Source organism: Rhinatrema bivittatum, chromosome 6, assembly GCF_901001135.1.
Source record: "Rhinatrema bivittatum chromosome 6, aRhiBiv1.1, whole genome shotgun sequence".
NCBI classification, from domain to species: domain Eukaryota; kingdom Metazoa; phylum Chordata; class Amphibia; order Gymnophiona; family Rhinatrematidae; genus Rhinatrema; species Rhinatrema bivittatum.
The window spans coordinates 198256239-198276846 of NC_042620.1; the positions used below are offsets into that span (position 1 = coordinate 198256239).

Below are 20608 nucleotides of genomic sequence, written 5' to 3' on the forward strand. Positions count from 1 at the left end.
AATCGGAGAGCGCATATCTCTCCCATTCTAAAAGATCTTCACTGGCTCTCAGTACACTTCAGGATTCTCCATAAATCACTCACAATTATCCACAAATATATTCACCATCAGACCCCTCTTGATCTGCTACACCCCGTCAAACTGCACTCGACGGCCAGACCTTTAAGGGATGCCTACAAGGGATCCTTACATGTTCCTCCTATCAAAGTTGTGCACCACTCAAACATCAGAGACCGGACATTCTCCATCACAGGTCCCTCCATCTGGAACGCCATACCTTACCTTTGGACCTCAGGCAGGAAACTTGTCTACTAACTTTTAAAAAGAAACTAAAGACATGGCTGTTCTGCCGAGCCTTCCCCGCTACTAGTCTGACAGCCTGACTTAGAATTGTTCCAGCAATTATGTAAACAAATAAACGCTAAATCATGCTTACAAGTTATCATGGGGACGCTTACAAGTCATCATGAGGACGGCTCCTGGCCTCCCTCACATATACTCGCTTGTATATTATACTCTATCTTCGTTCCCCCTTTCTTATTTCCTACTCCAAGTTAACGCATCCTTGTTATAATGTAACTTTATACTCCTTCAAATTGTCTCGTGTTTATTGGTTGGTTATAGTTACTGCTTGTTCGATGTAAACCGAGTTGATTTGATTTGTATCAAGAAAGTCGGTATATAAAAGCTTTTAATAAAATAAAATAAATATTGTTATTATTATTACATGTATATACAGTAATATGGATTGCATGGTTCTACAGTCAGTCATGTTGTATGTATTGTGCTTTGGATGGCTATTCTGATGGAGATATGGTACATTTTAGTGAATCAGGCGCTAAGTATACATTCTCCCATTCTGGGTCTATGGGGAGTGGGGAAACAGTGAATCAAATAGTAGTGTGCTTTGGATGACTGATCTGTCTATGATTATAGAGCATTATTTGGATGACTGTACTAATTGCAGTGGTATATCTTGCATAGTTTGAGTGATTGCATTATCAGTAATTGTATACTTAACTGCTTTGTAAAGCACTTTTATCTGTATACCTATTGCAGTGATAGCAGCTAATTGCAAACTTATCATATATTTTGACAGCCTTCTGTATTATAATGCAAGATAACGTAAGTAAATTGCATTGTTTCCAATAAGAAAAGTGACCTCAACTTAGTTTATCATGATGTATCACAGAAAAGTGCATAGCTTATTTCATTAAAATATTTATTTACCTGTATGGTATGCTTGGAAGACTACAATATCAATGATAATTTGATGAAAATGATTCTTGACTATACTAAAAGTTTTCTGTGCTTTCAACTACCTATCTATCTATCTATCTATCTATCTATCTATCTATCTATCTATCTATCTAACCATTTTTAGTGGGTGTACTGTATTCCAAAGGACCATACAAACATTTCTTCCTTGGGCTGTATTCAACTACTCTTCTCCTAACATTCCTGTCCCAAGGGGTGGGTTCTATTCTATTGGGGGAATACTATGATCTTCTAGACCCAGGCAGTAAATGAGATCCATAGTCATTTGTGTGTTACTCTGATTCTTTCGGTAAGGTACATGTACAAATCAGGCTGGACTCACTGGATGGGTGATCAAATAAAAGTTTACTATGATTTATTGTAAGGCAATTAAGAAGTAGACATAACATAATGTCTAGATATATCCAGGTTTATTGAGGGTATGAGAGTATAGATTTAAAGTTTGTCTATCCTTGTATAAGTGTCCCTCACTGTAGGAAGCTGAGATTTGCTTATCCTCTATGGAAGGAATGACAAGTGTCCCAACATAGTTGGGATGTCATAGCAATGGTTAGGGTTACTTTTCCTACTGTATCTGAGATCCATAGAGTATTCCTGATCTCCAACCTAGCTGTTGTCCTGTGTCCCTGGGCTCCTTTGGGGGTCTCCAGGTGTGTCTTCCTCCTCTTATCTCCTTTGAACTTCTCTTCAAAATGGATAACCAGGGACCTTCCATAAGAAAATGTATCTATAGGAAGCAGGTATTAAAGCTTCCAGTTCTGGGTAAGGAAGGGGGGTCAGAAAAATATTTCCCACTAAGGAGGTCATTTATCAAATTACTTTATGGCATTTTCGCATGCGTTAAGGCATTTTCACATGCGAAAAACGCCTTAATGCATGCAAAAACGCCATAATGCACACAAAAAGCACCATAATGCATGGTGCGATGCTAATTTGGAAAAGGGGGAGGAGTTTGGGGTGGGATTTCTGGGCAAGTGAGCTGGCTTCACAATTTGTGAAGCCATCGCACAGTTTTAACGTGGGAAATAACTACACCTTTTTCATTTGCGTTAAGCTGTGCAATATGGCTTTTTTGCAAATAGCCTTTTCAGTATTTTGAGCTGTTTGGGGGGGGGGGGGGGGAGAGGGAGAGAGAGAGAGACTAGCTATAAGGCCCTTAGAGTACTTAGGTATTCATACTTCTATATAAGGCCCACTTAGTAACTTGAGGTGAGGTTTAAGTAGTAGTGTAAGGGTTAGGGGCCCCTTTGACATTCAGAGTGAGACGTACGAACAGAACAGTACACTCTTGTGAAGATTTGATGTCCTTCGGAGTGAGGAAATTCACACAAAGATGAGATTTGTACAATGTTCTCTCAACCCAGCTTGATGTTACCCATGTATGTGACTGTGTGTAGTGTCACCATAGTATTTTATAGCATGCACAGATCACATATGCACATATTATAAAACAGTGCCGAAGTCAGAATTGAATTTTTGGGAGGCCCAAGGTTAACATCGATAGACAGTATGCATACAGGTCTGGGCCCTACTAGTTGTACTTGTATCGATAAATAATGCCTTAGAGGTGAATTTTAAAAGCTGGGTATGCACCAAAATTGGGTGATGTGTGCACATGTAAGACTTGTTCGTATTCATCTGATTTTAACAACACATCTCCTGCTTTGTGAATATCTCACTTTGAACAAGAAAGGGGTGTGGGTGTGAAGTGGGAAGAGCATGGGCAGAGAAAGGGTATTCCAGAGCGGGGCCAAGAGATGTGCATGCAAGTACCTGTGCACCTGGGCGTGCACTCAGGTTTAGTGCTGTGTAACTTTTTTTCTGATGTGGAAAAGGTGTAAGTTTAAAAAATAAAACAGGCATCTGTAAGGGGTTTGAAGGGTCTGGGGTAACTGGGGGGGCATGCAGGCTAAAGAACAAGAGGAATTTGGAGGAGCTAGCTCTAGACTGGGTGAACTGGTGGACGAACTGGTGAAACCGGTCATGGCATGGGCATGCACCTGTTATAAAATTCCCCAATTTGCGTGGGTTCAAACCTGAATTTACACAGCTGTGCATGTTCACTTACAAAATATGGTGTACACATACGCATGCCTAGGCTATTTTATAACATACACCCATTTGTGCTTGTATGTTATAAAATTGCCACATCTCTTGGTGCACACTGACACACACATGTATATATGCGCCCGCATGCCCTTTTGAAAGTTACCGGTACTGAGTCACATGACAACAGATTTCTAAGTAGGCAGCAACAACCATCATGAGTGACCCTTTAAAATATTTTAATTCAATTATTTCAAGCATTTACCAACATTAAAAATTCCTTATTAATCTGTATTAATTTATTTTATATTTATTGCATTATATAAATATACAACAATATCATCTAAAAAATAAACAAAGAACAATTAATAGAAATATTAGCTTCTGTCATTTAATAAACAATTATCAATATATTCTTCAATTAATCCTCTTTCCAAAACTGCAGAGAATTTCATAAATACAATAAAGCAGAAATAATCATTATAATCATAAGAACTTAAGATTTGCAACAGGTGAAGAACAGAACTAGGATAGTTTATATTGCAATGCAATATGCAAAAAATATATATTTAAATTCTGGCATCAGCTCAGGAACAGCATAACAAACTTTCTCCATTGCCAAACACTTTGGGGTAGATTTTAAAAGATGCGCGCGGGAGTAGATTTGTTCGTGCAACCTGGCGCGAACAAATCTACTCCCGATTTTATAATATGTGTGCGCTGCTGTGCGCATGTTATAAAATACAGGGTTGGTGCATGCAAGGCTGTGCAAAATCGGCAGCCTGCGCATGCCGAGCCACGCAGCCATCCTCCGTTCCCTCGGCCCCCCACCTTCCCCTCCCTTCCCCTATCTAACCCACCCCCAACCCTAACTAATTCCCCCCTACCTTTATTTTACAAGTTATGCCTGCCCCGGCTGGCTGCCAGCATGCCATGTTCTGGTCTGGGGGCTGGTCCGGAGGCCACGGCCATGCCCCCGGAACGCCCCTGGGCTGGAACCACGACTGTGGCCCCGTCCCCGGAATGCCCCCCGATGACGCGCCGACCACGACCCCCCCCCTCAGGAAAGCCCCGGGACGAGCGTAAGTCCCGGGGCTTGCGTGCGACACCGAGCCTATGCAAGATAGGCTCGGCGTGCGCAGGGGGTGGAAGGGGCAGCTTTTTGGGGGTTATGCGCGTATCCCTTTGAAAATCTGCCCCTTTGTGAAGTAACACAAACTCCCACAAAAAGCAAAGAAGAAAAGGCAGCAAGGCAAACATGCCAAGCCCTAGAATACGAATACACCACCTACTGGGCAAACAAGTTGGATTGCTACAAATCCCTACAGAGAAACTACTACACACTAGGCAAAATACTGCACTTCTGCAACACAGACAGAACCTTACCAAATACAGAATAAGGGACTACAAATTAGAAACAGAAACATGAGGACAAAATTGAAATGGAAAGGCCAAAAAAACTAAACTCTGAACAGTGGCATATTGAAGAAAAAGCAAAATATGAATATGAAATTCTCATTCCCAAAGATGGCACATTCCAATTGTGGAAGGTAAAAAATATTTTTTTTACCTTTAACTGATCTTATTTTTCTAATCAGTTGGTCCCAGTCTCTTTTTTTCCCTTCATTCGTCTTCTCCTAATTCATTTTTCGGGTCTCTTTTATTCTCTGTTTCTTCTCTCCTTCTGTCTTCTTTCCTTCTTCCCTCAAACACACACACAGGCTACCTCTCACATGCACTCTCTCACACATACGCTTTCTCTCACACAGGCTCCCACTCTTGCATGCTCTCTCTGTCATACACACACAGGTTCCCCCTCCCACACACTCTCTCTCACCCAAGCTTCCACTCTCAAATACAGGCTCTTGCTCTAACATGCTCTTTCTCTCTTGCAGATTCCCACACACAAACACACACACAACTCTCACATGCTTTCTCAAACACAAATACACACACATATAGGCGTCTTATTCCCATTCTCTCTCTCTCACACACACACAAACACACACTCACTCTCATTCTCACATGCTTTCTCTCATACATATTATATACACATGCACACAGGCTTCTTGCACGTTCTCTCTCTCTCACTCTCTCTCACACACACACACACACACACACACACACACATTCATTCAGGGTCTCTCCCTCTCTTCTGGGTCTCCTTGCTCCAAGGCCCCTTCTTCTCAAGTCACTGTGGGATGAGCTCCATGGCAGTCCTGTGGCAGAGTCTGTGGTGGCCCTGTGACAGGGCCTCTCTTCTCTGGCCACTGGGCAATGCTGATTTGGTGAGCCAGAACACAAAATGGGTGGGTCATAGCCCACCCGTGGCTATATCACTGTTATAAAATACTTGTATGGTTACCTCACAACATACCCATGTATGTAGGACGATGCGTGAGCCGAATACATGTATTTCAATGCATTGAACATATGTACTTTACCCACCTAATTTAAAAATATTCGCACATAGGAGGTAATTTTTAAAGGAGTTATGCATGTAAATGTAATATACTATTGTAGCAATTTTCAAGAGTCCATTTATGCACTTAAAGGACACATATATAACCTATTGACAATTCAATGTCTATTCTAGCAATTTTTTAAAGCAAACTTACACATGTAAAGTGCATTTACATGCACCCTGTTTTAAGCAGGGATGATGTGATGTCTCGTGCGAATGTCGGTATAGAAAAATGTAAAATAAATAAATAAATAAATACATAAATAACTCCTTTTGAAAATCACCTCCATATATTTTATGTTCCAAAATAAAGTAAGACTTACGAAAGTTGGGATTTACATGCGTAAATTTGTGTATTTTAAAAAATTTGTGAATGAGTGAAATTACCAGTTTAACTAATTAGTCCATAGATTGTCCAGTCCTTCTCCAGGTCATCAAGACCCTCCTGGTTCTTCAGTTTGATCTCCTCCCAGTTCACGCAGAACTTCCACCCAGTTAGTACTACTCAGTAAACACATTTAATATTACTTACACCAGATAAACCAGATAGACACGAGTAAGTTGGCAAATGCACTTTCCTTTTGTTAAAAAATAGCCAAGAAACGCCTCCAGATAACTCCATTTTTTTATGCATGTATTTGTGAAAGTGAAAATATGTGCATATTATGGACTTTTATAAAATACAGAACACACCAACAGAGGTTACTTATGTGTGTATATGCTCATTTTTACATGTGAAACATTTTAAAATTCACCTTTAAGTGAGAAAATGGGCATTTGAAAATTGCTCTGATACATGCTAAATGTAAATGTACTCATGTAAATCCCTTTGAAAAATACCTCCAATATGTACAAGTCTTTGGGCATGTTTCATATTTAATTATATATTTTTCATGCACTACTTTGCACATATTATCCCCATGCTCCACTAAAGAACTGGAAAGTCATCATACATATCAAAGAGATTCTTTTAAGGTACCAGTAGAATTCTGACTTAATTTCATGTAAATATCCAACATATGTAATAAACCTTGATTATAATTCATAAACTTAGATTGAAGTCTGCTATTAGTACCTTGATATTAATTGTGACAGATAAAACAGAGGGCTTCAGTATAAGCACTCAAGTTGGGGAATTCCCTTAAAAAGTTGTATTTCTGTGCAATATTTACAAGCCAAGGAAGAGATTCATATTAAATATGCAGGCACTGACATTCAGTTAACATGAAAAATATTTGCAAAAATACATTCATGGCCATGCACAGATATATCTTAAATTTCTTTTTCTTCAAATAATTTCACTTTACTATTCATAAAGTTTTCTAATGAGACTTGTGCTTTTGATAACAGAGTTAGTAGAACCCTTGAAGCTGTGATCAGTAGCAGCATGGAATTGGTAAATAGTCCCTGTAAACGAGGCTTCACCTGCAAGTCATGTTTTTAATATTTTTTGACTCAGGAAGGCAGATATTTTTATACCTCTCTGGCAATAATAGGAAACTGCATCGACCTGTCTTATGCTACAGGACATTCTCAGCCCTCACAATACTTCCTCTGTTTCTTCTCGGTTTATTTCAGAGTCTGTACTCATTTGCCTGGGCCTCAGGGTTTCTTTTAGTGATATGTCATCCACTTGCTTCTCCTCATCTTCATTAGTCTTTTCTTTGATCCACTGAGGCAAGCATTCATGATCTGAGTTGCTTCTAACATACCCAGGTAAATTCACATGCACTTCAGGCTGTTCGCTAACACTTTGACAGACTTTACTGGAGATGAGCACCATCCTGGAGCTTGCCACCATCTGAGACTGGCTACTGGTGCTGTGGGTGACATTGGTGAGGACTGAACCATACCTGTAATTGCCACATGGATTAGTGCTTTTCCAATCAAGGGCTAGGTTCCATCTAGTCCAAGTTTTCTTGATCTCTGTCTGAACCTACCAAAAAAAGATTTGAAAACTACATGTAAGAGGGATTAGAAATAGCTGTAGCAAAACCAAAATGCTAATTAGAGAAGGAAAAATGTTAAAGATTACAATCAGAGGAATCATGTTTCTTTACTAGAATTAGGTCATGAGAAGTAATCAAAATAGTAATTGTCAGTAGACAAAAACCTCCTGGCTCACCCAGTCTACCCAATTGTTCCTGATTACTATGATACTGCAAAACCTTTTTGATATTTGGTTATTTCCCTCCCTTTTCCTCATCACTGCCCTCTTCATCTGTACTAAGTAACAAAGCATGATTAAAGGATGACAAAGCATGATTAAAAATTACCACTGGTTTGGTTACTGCCATCTCTGCTGCTGATAGGCAGTAGTGAGTTTCACAAACAAGCTGATCATTTACGAGGTAGATTTTTAGAAAGAGGGTATCCTGCACGTATCATTCAAAGAGCATATAAGAGGGCTACATTTTCAGATAGAGAGCAACTTCTTCAATATAGACAACAAAATGAAGCCCCAAGTTTAATTTGTATTCTGCAGTATACAGAGCTTACATCTCAAATTAAGGAAGCTATCTTAAAAAACTGGCATGTATTAAGCCCACATCCAATATTCCACGATCCTCCCATGTTTGAGTACTCTCGAGGCCAAAACATTAAACAATGGATGGTAAGGGCAGCTTCTCAGGTTCATTCAACTCCAGTACAAGTTGGACAGACACCATGTGGCAATTGTTCATTTTGTTCCTCAGCATACATTGGCTCTATATGGAAAGATCCACAATCTGGAGTTCAAGTCATAAGTAAACATGCAGTCAATTATAACACTGACTTCGTGATCTATGCATTACAATGTCCGTGTAAAAAAATCTATGTAGGGCGTACCAGGCGTAAAATTCACACACGGCTTACCGAGCATCGAAGTAAAATTAATAACCGAGACGTCAAAGCACCTATGGTACAACATAGTATCGAATATACACATATATACCCATGTTCCATGTAAACCAATTTGATATGAATCTTTACATGAAGGTCGGTATATAAAAATGTTAAATAAATAAATAAATATTTTGAAGACTTTAAGTGGATCATACTCGAGCACATCCTGCTACATTGGAGAGGAGGGCACAGATCAGCGCTGCTGAATTTTAAAGAAAATCAATGGATATTTCGACTGCGGTCCACAGAACCACAAGGGCTGAATGAAAAAATTGAGTGGCTCACCCTCATCTGAATGGCACCTTCAAAATGGCCGCGAACGTGACGTCATTTCCCATATATGGATCTTATTACAATGGAAGAACTCCCTACATACGTCATTTTCCCTATATGGCATTCACCAAATTTGGGGTTATGCACGTCAATTCCTGTTGTTACCTTCAGCAGTCGGAGAATTTCCCTTTAAGTACGGCATTTTTGCCGTGCTCCAGTTGTCAGTCGCGGAGCAGATTGCTGGCAGGCTGCACTCTGGAAGCACACGTAAGTACTTTTATCATCGGTTCAGCAGCTCACATTGTTGCACTCTCTCAGAGAAAAAGATATATCTCAAATTTTTGAATTATCATTGTTTTAGCGCTCAAGCAGATGCTGTTACCTGTTTATGGTCTGATCGTATGCAGCTATTCAGTAAGTTTAGCTTTCCAAGTCAGGAGCCATTTATAGCATATTAGCCGTATGGCATCTTACAAGAACTCTGTGTTTGTTTTCCACATAGAATTGCATTGACAGTATGTCGTTTCCTGGAGCTCCCTGAAGAAGGAGTAATACACTCCGAAACACTGCCGTGTTGGAGGATGGACCTCAGGACTGCACACGCCATTATTTTTCTTGTGGACTGAGATAAGTGCACGCATTAGTTGTTTCATATCATACAGTGCCTGCTCTTGCGATATAGCCCTGAAGGGAGAATATCGGATATCTACGCAACCTATGATTAGACAAGCCCAGTGCTATACAGACTTCACAATATAAGCCAGAAAGCATTTTGTGGCAATATATGACGGTTGCTAGATATCTTTCCAAAAAGAGTTCTCACTAGAGTTCTCAAATATAGTTGAATTGATATTTTTGTGGATAGGCAATTCTAGGCATCCACTACCACCTTAGTAAGGTAATATTTCCTCACTTTCTATACACCCTACTAGTCATTATTTTCCCAATAGAGAAGTTCAAAATTGCTAATGTAACGTTCCATGCATATTCACACTATTATTGAAAAAAAACAGAAATAAGAAAGTTGATGTCATTCCATTGACTATTGTCTACTATATGAATGATTATTTTCTAAAAGGCCAGTATTACATTTTGTTTCAGTTCCTGAACCAAATAGGTCTGTTACAAATCTAATATTGCTTGCAAACTACAATATATAGGTAGATAGTGTACTTCATGCCTTACAGCATTCTGCTGAGTCTAGTTCTGAAAACTGCTAGAATCTTATTTTGTTAGAAGTGTATGGTAAGGGGTGTATATCTGTTGTGTTTTATTAGCACACAAAATTCTACTAGTATTCCAAGTACAATGCAGGATTCAGTTTGCAGGCTAGTCTGTAGAGTCTTTTTCAACCATTAAGTTTCTACATTTCTATACTCTGAGATTTTTAGTTGCATGCACTGCTTCCAATGCATGCAAATCTATCTCATGCATATTCACTGTGGATATCCTGAAACCCTGTCTGGTTAGGTGTGCTCCAAGGACTGGATTGAGACGCACTGACTCAAAGCATTGTGAGTATGGCAAAGCATCCTGAACAGTGAGCAGAAGCCATAGGTAAATCTGGAGGAGTTCTGTCTCAGTCCTTACATAAATAGACTTCATATAGCATGGGTGACCAACTCTGGTCATCAAGACTCACAAACAGGCCTGGTTTCCATGGTATCCATAAATGTATATGCATGAGATACATTTGCATACTATGGAGGAAGCATATTCAAATGTATCTCATGCATATTTATTGTTGATATCCTGAAAATGAGATCTGTTTCTGGCATCAATGGTGGGGTAAAGATAGTGCTGGTATTGGGCTGGGTGATAAAGTAGGGGAAGAATCCTGAGGGAGAACGTTTTTACCCATCTGTTTTGACAAGCAATTCCAGTTGCCTTAGGATTTGTCATGATCAGCTTAAGAAAAAATTTTGCTCATGTTTTTTTTCTCCTGCTATATTACTCATATAGGACTTCAATGGCATACTTGTCATCTTCATTATTCATCTGTTTTTTAGGCAACCAATATATATAACCAACTAATAGGGTCATTCATCAAAATGTGTTATGGAATTAATGCATGCGATAATGCGTTAATGCATACATTAAAGCTGTAATGCATGCGATAATGCTAGCGCACAGCGCAAATGCAAATTTTGTGAAGGGGTGGGATTTGGGAGGCGTTGGGCGGGATTTATGAAAATGAGGGGCAATATCACATCGTGTGATAGCATAACACATGCTATTGCATGGTTTTAACTACATCTTTTCTCCTGGCATTAAGCTGTGCAATATGCCCAAAATGGCAGTAACTCAATTTGTGCTAAATTTTTGGAATTACATTTTGGCCATTTCTGGGCTTGGGAGGGGAGAGGGAGAGGAGAGGAGTGGGGTGGAGTAGAGAGAGCGTGAGCCTCTGGGGAGGCCCTGACAGTGTGCAACTATTTATATGCTTATAGGAGGGGCATCTAATAGTTCGAGGTGAGGTGTTGGTGGTGTTTTAGGGTTTAGGGGTCAGTTTTTCATGCAGAGTGAGACATACGAACAACACAGTACACCTTGGTGAAGGTTTGATATCATTTGGAGTGAGGAAAGTCTCACAAAGATGACATTTTGTACTATGTTATCTCGCCCTAGCTTAATGGTACCTTGTTATAGAGTCCATCAAGCTAGAGTGAGAGGACATAGAAGAAATGTCATCTTTGTGAGACTTTCCTCACTTCAAATGATGTCAAATCTTCACCAAGGATAGATGGATAACTATTACATTATTCATCTAAATGGCTTTTGAATATAAACCTCATCAGTACCAAGTGACTATTCTGTGGACTGTATGGAGATAGAGAAGTTCCTCAAGTATCAAATGGTGTAATCAGAGACCAATAAAATGTGGCAAAAAGATACAGAAATAGCCTTAATTGTATTGGGTACCACTGGCCTGATTAAAACATTTTCAGGTAGTGAATTTGAGAGATTAAGATCATACTCAACATACCCTGTCTTAGGTTCACTCTTATGAAGGCATGCACAAAATGAACCTATTTGGAGACATTATCCTGGGGGTGCTGTAGCAAAATGGTATGCTCTAACTCCTATGCTCTTGACTGGTCCTAGACTAGGACACTTACTAGTGGAGATCCCAAGGGGTCTCTACACTACACAGGTTAATCTCAAAAGAGGGAAGTGACCCATGACTTGTATGCATGTTAGAAGCACTTACTGTTATGGGGTCTCTCCCTGTTCAGACCTGGACAGATATTCACTAAATTCCTGGCATGGCTCCAATCATATTTTGACCTCATGAGCATGAACTCTCACATGTTACTCTGCCATTATCCATGGATATAAAGTCAGACATTAAAATCAAGCTGGTACCTTGTACTCTCAGTCTGGCAACATACAATGGACTCATCAACAATATGAGGATAACTTTCAAACAATTCCCATATATGTACATATATAGTCACACAGAGATTTACTACAATATTTTATAACTTGGGCATATCAGGTATGTACAGATTATAAAATATGTCTTAAATACAGAGGATCAAAGTAAACAATCTTATACCTTTACTTATACTTTATTTTACAAACTGTTTCCAAATTTACTTATACTTTATTGTACAAACTGTTTCCAACATTGCTTATACTTTATTATACATACCATATATCATAGAACGATTTTTTATAACACGCAGACCCTTAATTTGTATACATCACCTATATCATTTAAACAGTGTATCGTAAATCATACAAGCATATCAATAACAGATACAAAACCTTTTAAACCCTCATATCCATTCATACCTTACCCCACATTCATACCACACATACCTCATGCCTCACACACTATCCACATATATACCCTCATCTAAAACCAATAACCCCATCACATATTGTTATAGAAATGCAGGAGGTGGTTCCATTTCTGAGGAATTGTATGCCCCTGGGCTATGACGTAGCCGCAGAGGAGCTCCGGCAAGCGCCGAGGCAGGTGAAGAGTGTCCAAGCATGGGCTAGTGTTGCTAGAAGTACTGGAAGTAGCACCCTGACCTCTGCCGAACCTGTACACAACAAAGAGACTCAACAACGCAATGTTGGTCTCTGGAGTAATCCTCAGACCACTCGATAGCCCTTTCGGACCTGCCGCACGGGAGGAGCAACTGCGGCAGGACGAACGGTGGTTGAAGGACGAAGACATCAAATGAAGATACAGGATACGTGAGGGCTTCTTGGAGACGATAACAAAATGCAAGTTGATTGAAGAGAATGAATCAATATATAGAGTTGATGAAGAAGGACTGAGATGAACTCAGAATTGCTAGAAGAGAAGGACTCCGACAGAGTCACAAGCCACCATACTGAATAGGTACTGTCACATCATACGCCCTATTCAGCCGATGAGGGCTGGTCGCAGACCACGCCGGCAGGTGTGTCCTACACAGCCAGTCAGGACTGGTCACAGACCACACAGTGGTTCCCCACACAGGTTGATAGAAGAATCCAACGAAAACTCAGACGAAGCCTGCACCGAGGCGAGCCATATACAGCCAATCAAGGCTAGGCATGAGGGACGTCAACGGAACAAGGATTAGTGAGAGTCCAACCACATAGGAACAAATGAAAGGGAACTCCGAAGGTCCGGTAGGAGAAGAGGTTCAGGATCCAAGGACTCGGAGGACCTGAGGCTAAAAGCTCAATGAGAGATTCGGAGCGAGTACAATAAAAGCTGGAACCCTCTGGAGGTTAAGCTGTCGTAGCAGAGAGGATCCTGAATTGAGAAGAACAGGATGAACTTATCTGGAAATTAAGACATTGGAAGATGAAGAGAAGTCCAGGAGATCTGAAGAACAACACATCCGCAGATCCAATGAGACGGACAAAGAAACATCAGGACAATTGGAACATGACAAAATGAGAGACCATGATGAAGACATCTGGACGAAGACACGGGATCCCACGAAGAACAGAGTGCCAATGAGAAGCTGGAAATGAAGAGAAGTCCTAAGGAGGACTGGCTCCTTTCGAAGGCAAAGTGGAAGTGAAGCCAGGCCCTTTTTATAGGGCTGAAGAGGAGACTCCCTAGATGACATCAGAGGTGCACCACTCCCTGGCTGTACCTTTAAGAGAGAAGAGGCGCGGATTCACCTTTTAGGAGAAGATGGACAGGACCTTGGAGAGTGGCATCTCTGCCGCTGAAAACTGCAGGAGCAGGAACCAGGCCACAGGGCAGGCCCCTGGAAGGATGATGGCTCCCTGCTACAGAAGGTGAACCGAGGACGGCTCCAGGCGCCAAGTGAGGCCAGGGAAAATGGCCTACTCTCACGGAGGAACCGGAGGTTCCTCCATGGGAGTAGGCCATATGAGAATGCTGACGGGCCATATGAGAATGCTGACGGCGTAAGACCACCACCACCATTCTGGTGTGTGGTGGTCTTACTTTCTCAATCTCAACTCCGGTCACTTAAAATTATGAGTACTCTCATCATCCCCTTCTCAAAAATATCTCACACCATAATTTTATGCCTGTTAATTATCTTATGCAATTGATATCAGACTCGTCTATTGTCTACCATTGGTTGGGTGGGAGGTCTGGGTGAACTGGTGGGAATTCAGAGTAAAGAACTAGGAGGGTCTTAATGACCTGGAGAAGTATTGGGTGAACTGGCGGAGCCTGCCTTAAATAGTGAGGCTGAGAGACGTCATCATCCAGGGCCATGGGAAGGTTTCTCGCTATGGCCCCTTTAAAGTTAGCGAAGGTGCATGCGTGCACGCCTAAGGTGGGCAGGCTGGAATTAGTAGATGGCGGCATCTTCCCACGACGCAAAAATATACACCCATTCCATGGAGAAAGAGAAGATTTTTGTAAAGGCTTGTGATGAGATTACATGTTGAAACAATTAACTTTGCTAACCGGAGAAAATAGTGGCGTGAGATATTTTTGAGAAGGGGATGATGAGCATACTCATTATAATTTTAAGTGGCTGGAGTTGAGATTGAGAAAGTAAGACCTGTTAACCTTAATCACAACTAGTAACGATTCATTCATCTTTATTATGTTGTTATGCTCAGGCTTGTGGACCCTTGGCCGATGAGAGGATGGTATACCTTTCGGAGGGTCCGTAGGCTCTCTCGTCGGGTGGCGAGGCAGAACAGGAGGCAGGACCAGCTGACCCTTGGCAGTGGAGACTGAGGCGAACATGGAGACGATGAAGAGAGGAGATAAGGCGCTGTGTCTTCACCACTGGTGGTCTGCGGTCCCCCCGGGAGGAGCCCGTAGGGACCCGACCGCTGGGACTTAGGTGGGCCCTTGGAGACAGAGTCTTGAAGGAGTCCTAGATCGAGTGCCAGAGGGTTGTCGCTCACCAGTCCAAAGTCGTGTACCAGAGAATCACCGCTTGCCAATCCGAAGTCAGGAACCAGAGAATCACCGTAAGCCAATCCGAAGTCAGGAACCAGAAACACCAAGACGGAACAGGATCCAAAGCTCAAGGACTCACCGAAGCAAGCAGACTGGACAGTGCTGGAGGATGTTGCCAAGTCACTGGATGAGCAGAGGAAGCTGCCTTTTATACTTCCTCTGCCCTGGCTGATAGAGAACAGGTGAGGCCATTTAAAGGGATGGGTCCCTTTAATTCTGTGGAGGGGGCGTGGCCTTGTGCTTAAGCATAATGGCGGCCATTTTGGATTTCCCCCGCAGAGGAGAGACGCCGCTGGGGGGAAGCAGGACGACTTCTCCTGCAACGGGCAGCGCCGGAGGCCGCGCGGGCGTGATGGCCCGAGTCAGAACCCTCCCCCAGTGCTCCCGTGGCACTGCGAATCAGGTAGGGGGCCGCGGTCGTGGGGCGCCACGGCCGCGGAGCACAACATATGTTACTATCAAGTTTTAATATCATTTTCCCTAGATCGTCCAAGGTAACATTCCCCTGTAATATCACAGGGCTATAGTTACCTTCAATACTGGGAATTCAATAGAAGAACAAGGAAAGAAAATACTTTAATGTGAGAATGACTTGATCTCTATAACTAATAGAATGCTATTAATGCAAAATTCTGAGAATGCCTTTATTAATGATAGTTTGATCATTCATAAAGATATAGAATATATGGAAAATTTATTAAGAGCAAGAAATTTAAGGATTATTAATTTTCCTGTTACTCATTTATTATCCTCTTGGGAGCTGTTTAAAAAATTTCTAATAGAGAATTTATTGTACGAAGATGAGGAGATCCCTAAACTTTCCAAAATGTATTATTTACCTAAAAAAAACCTCCAAAGAAAATGGAGGTCAAATTGAAAGGGATGCCTCATCGAGTCAAGATCTTTCCTGATGTGGCAAGAGCCACTCAGGCAAGGAGAAGAACCTTTTTGTCTCTGAAAAATCGGGTGGTAGCACTAGGTGCTACTTTTTTTTTTTAATTTTCTTGTTTATGTTTGATCACTTACAAAGGGAAGAAATTTGGTTTTGTTGACCCAACCCAGTTAGAAACATTTATAGTAGATAAAAATCAGGTATTAATATCAGAGACAGAAGCCCAGTAAATAAGTAATAACGCCTTACTCCTTAAATGATTTTTTTCTTCTGTGAAATTTCTTATTTTGTTAGATTATTTCTTTTCTCCCCAATTATAGGGTATATGTGTAATGTATTAAATGATTATTGATGTGAAAGTATTGATTTGATTATAATGGTATATTACATTGTATTACATATTTTCTTGTTTTTCAAGATATAAATATCATTGATGACAATTAATAAAAACTTTAAAGAAAAAAAAAGAAAGACCATCACACCAGAATGGGTGTATGTTAGGTGGACCCACGCAAACAATAGGACTCATTGAAAGTGCTTAAGGAAGTGTTCATTGAAAGCGTTTGGAGAAGTAGAAGGAGGCATAGGGATTTATTCATGGTTGTGTGAATTAAGAAGGATTTGTGTTATCTCTAATGAAGCCCCGAGTCGAGGGGTGAAACGAGGCTCTCGGATTACAGTATACAATTGTCATCGTTAGGCACACAATCATCATTGAACAAATTTAGGAATGATGTTTTAATATGTGATGGGGTTATTGGTTTTAGATGAGGGTATATATGTGGATAGTGTGTTAGGCATGAGGTATGTGTGGTATGAATGTGGGGTAAGTTATGAATGGATATGAGGGTTTAAAGGGTTTTGTATCTGTTATTGATATGCTTGTATGATTTATGATATATTGTTTAAATAATATAGGTGAGGTATACAAATTAAGGGTGCACGTGTTTTAAAAAATTGTTCTGTGATTATATGGTTTGTATAACAAAGTATAAGCAATGTTGGAAACAGTTTGTACAATAAAGTATAAGTAAAGTTGCAAGATTGTTTAGTTTGATCCTCTGATTGTATTTAAGACATAAATGACATTCAGAGGTACTGCATCATTATGTTTACCAGATTATAAAATATGCATATGTCTCTTTATGTACAAATATCTGCAATGCACTGAAAGCACATACTTTTCCTTCCTATTTTAAAAACTTGTACATCTTGATCTTTTACATGTGAAAAAGATTGTGATTTACTTGTGTAAAACTTGTTGCGTCTCCCGGCCATAGCAGGCCCTTGGCCAGCTCCACTCACCCCCAATGCCCGGGTTCCGGACCTAGCCCTTCCTCCTTGGCAGTGGTAGGCAGTTGCCTACGCGCTCATGCTCCTGCTATGCTCCCAGGCTCTTTCGGCAGCTCCGCAGCATCCTCCAGTCCCAGTCGGGTCTCCCCACGTGCGTCGAGGGAAGATGCCGCCATCTCCTAATTCCAGCCTGCCCGCCTTAGGTGTGCACGCGCACACCTTTGCTGACTTTAAATGGGCCACAGCGGGAAACCTTCCCGCGGCCCCGGATGATGACGTCTCTCAGCCTCACTATTTAAGGCAGGCTCTGCCATTCAGTCTTTGCCTTGGCAGCAGGTCTCCACGCTTCTTGTTGTGTGCTTAGTTGCTCCTCATCCGTGTTCTTGCTCCAGTACCTGATCCTGTTCCAGTGTTCTTGTTCCTGTTCTAGTACCTGATCCTGTTCCAGTCCTTGTATTCCAGTTCCAGCTTTCTGTTTCCTGACTACCCTTTGGACGGATTCCTTGGCTTTGACCCTTGCTTGTTTCTATGTTCTGGACGGATTCCTTAGCTTTGACCCTTGCTTGTTCCTGACTACACTCTGGATGGATTCTTTGACTTTGACCCTCGCTTGTTCCTGACTATGCTCTGGATGGATTCCTTAGCTTTGACCCTTGCTCGAATCTGACCTTGTCTCAGCCGCCTGCCCTGACTTCAGCTTGAATCTGACCTTGTCTCCAGCCTCCTGCCCTGACTTTAGCTTGAACCTGATCTTATCTCTAGCTGATTGCCTTGGACTTGGCCTTTCTTAGTCACCTGCCTACTCACAAGCCTGGACTTAACTTGTTCCTAACTGCTCACCTGCTCTGTCTGTCCGGGCTTCAGGAACTTGGCCTAGTCTTCAACCTTGCTCTTTCAGACTCTGTGTCTCCGCTGCTTTCTGATACCCTGCCTTGGACACTCTATCCGGGATCAACCATGCGGAGGTCCGCCTAAGACCAGCTGGCCCTGTACCCAAGGGCTCAACCTGTGGGGAACGAGAAATGATATTGGCGAAGCTCCAGTCTGCCTCCGCTTCCCGTTTGGCCCCGCCTCCTGATAGTGGGGACCCTTGGGGGCCAAGGGTCCACCTCCACAACAAAATATTTTATGTATCAAGGTTGGTATATTTTAAAACATGCACGTGTAATTGAAATTAATAATTTGCCAAAATCTCTACCATTTCACCCAATTCTTCTCTAGGTCATTAAGACCCTCCTAGTTCTTTACTCTGAATTCCCACCAGTTCACCCAGACCTCCCACCCAACCAATGATAGACAATAGACTAGTCTGATATCAATTGCACAAGATAATTCACAGGAATAATTATGCAAATTAGTTGTCAAATGCACCTTGCGTAAGTTTCTTATAAAATAGCAACTTGTGCACGTATCTCCTGGCCCCTTCCTGGAATGTCCCTAGACCATCCCTTTTTTGCATGCGTAAATGTTTGTGTGAGATGAAAATACAAGCAGAATTTTGAAGGTTATTAAATATCATGCATGTTGAGTACAAGCTACTTATGCATGTAAATGCTAATTTTATGTTAAAAAATGTTTTGAAAATCCATCTCAAGGTATGTATCCTACCCGTCTCACACAGAAAAACTGGACACATGAGTAGGAGATGACAGGTGTACTGCTCTTGATCACAATATTGATTTCAGTGGATCAGCAGCAAGAAAGTCTGTGGAAGATGGTTGGTGTTACAATAGAAGTGCTGATCATCTTCTCTTCTTCAGTCAAGCAATGAATATAATTATGATGCATGCCTTTTATACCATGTGTTCAGTATCATCATTAGGCTTGCATATCACCAGCATTTAAAGGGGCCAGAGCTATTTGTGTTGCTTGGGTACAGCTGACAGACATCTTGTGCGCTTTGGTGATTCTAATAACAAGCTTGAAAGAAAGGACAAAAATGAGTGGCAACAGCCACTACTTGGTCTCCAGATGTGCCTATTGGTTGGTTCACAATATGGTTGCCTTCATGAGTACTGACATGCATCCCTATTTAGAACAGAACAGGAAGCATGCAGGGCATTCTGGTCTTAAAGGCACTATGGGGTAGATTTAAAATAAAATATGTGTGTACTCGCTACCCGGTATGCACACATGGACGCATAATTTTATAATATGCGTGCGCCAGTGCATGCATGTTTAAAATCGTGGGAGGTATGCGCAAGGGGGGGTGTAGAATTTGGCAACTTTCATGCGATGACGCATCTTGGCCTTCCTTAATTGGAGCGGACTGGAAGAGAACTTTCCTACTCCCTACCCTAACCTCCTTTCCCCTTCCCCTCTCCTCCCCACCCTCTAAACCCCCCCTTTTTTTTTTACCTTTTGATCGGCAAATTACTTCAGGGTCTGACCCGAAGTAACTTGCACATGCCGGCAACTGGGACAGCAAGAAATAGCGCTGTCCTGGCCCACCTTGCTCCACCCACCAGCCTGCCCCTCCCCACCCCCGGGACCACCTGTTCACAGAGGCCTGGCTCTTGTGCGCATAACGTGAGATACACATGTGGCTGGGCCTCTTCTAAAATGCGTGCAGCATGCGCAAGGCCCAGCCACATGCGTAACCCCCATGTTTTATGAGCAGGGGTTTTAAAATCCAGCCGTATGTGTAGAAAGCTAAATAGGGAGTTATTTTAGTTAACATAAAGAACTTTGTATACACAGGTGGGAATAATAGTGGAACAAAGCAATCATCAATAAATAATTGAATAAATGAGGATCAATATGAATTTGCACAAGAGCTAATCATAAGACATTTTGGTCATGAAATTATATCCTGCTGTCTTGCCTCTTTTCCTTAGTCTGTTTAGTATTAACAAGCTAAGATAAGAACAAGAAACATCTGTTTTTAACCTGTCTGAAGTCATTATTATTTATTAATTTTGATGAATCACATTTCTTACATATGTATATCAATGTGATGTACATAATAAAAAACAAACATACCATACGTTAAAGCTAATAGTGATTAGAACAAACTAAAATTCAGAATTTTAAAATTAAAAATCTTAAATCAATACTGTAACAT

The 20608-nt window shown here is 41.3% G+C and overlaps 1 protein-coding gene across 1 annotated transcript in view; it reads right to left on the reverse strand.

Annotated features, from left to right (window-relative positions):
- Nucleotides 1-7328: 7328 nt before the first annotated feature.
- Nucleotides 7329-20608, reverse strand: part of PTH2R (parathyroid hormone 2 receptor) — a 161807-nt gene continuing 148527 nt past the window's right edge. Inside the window, exon 15 of the mRNA XM_029607921.1 lies at nucleotides 7329-7724. Coding sequence (XP_029463781.1) covers nucleotides 7329-7724 — 396 coding nt within the window. The remainder of the gene's footprint in view (nucleotides 7725-20608) is intronic.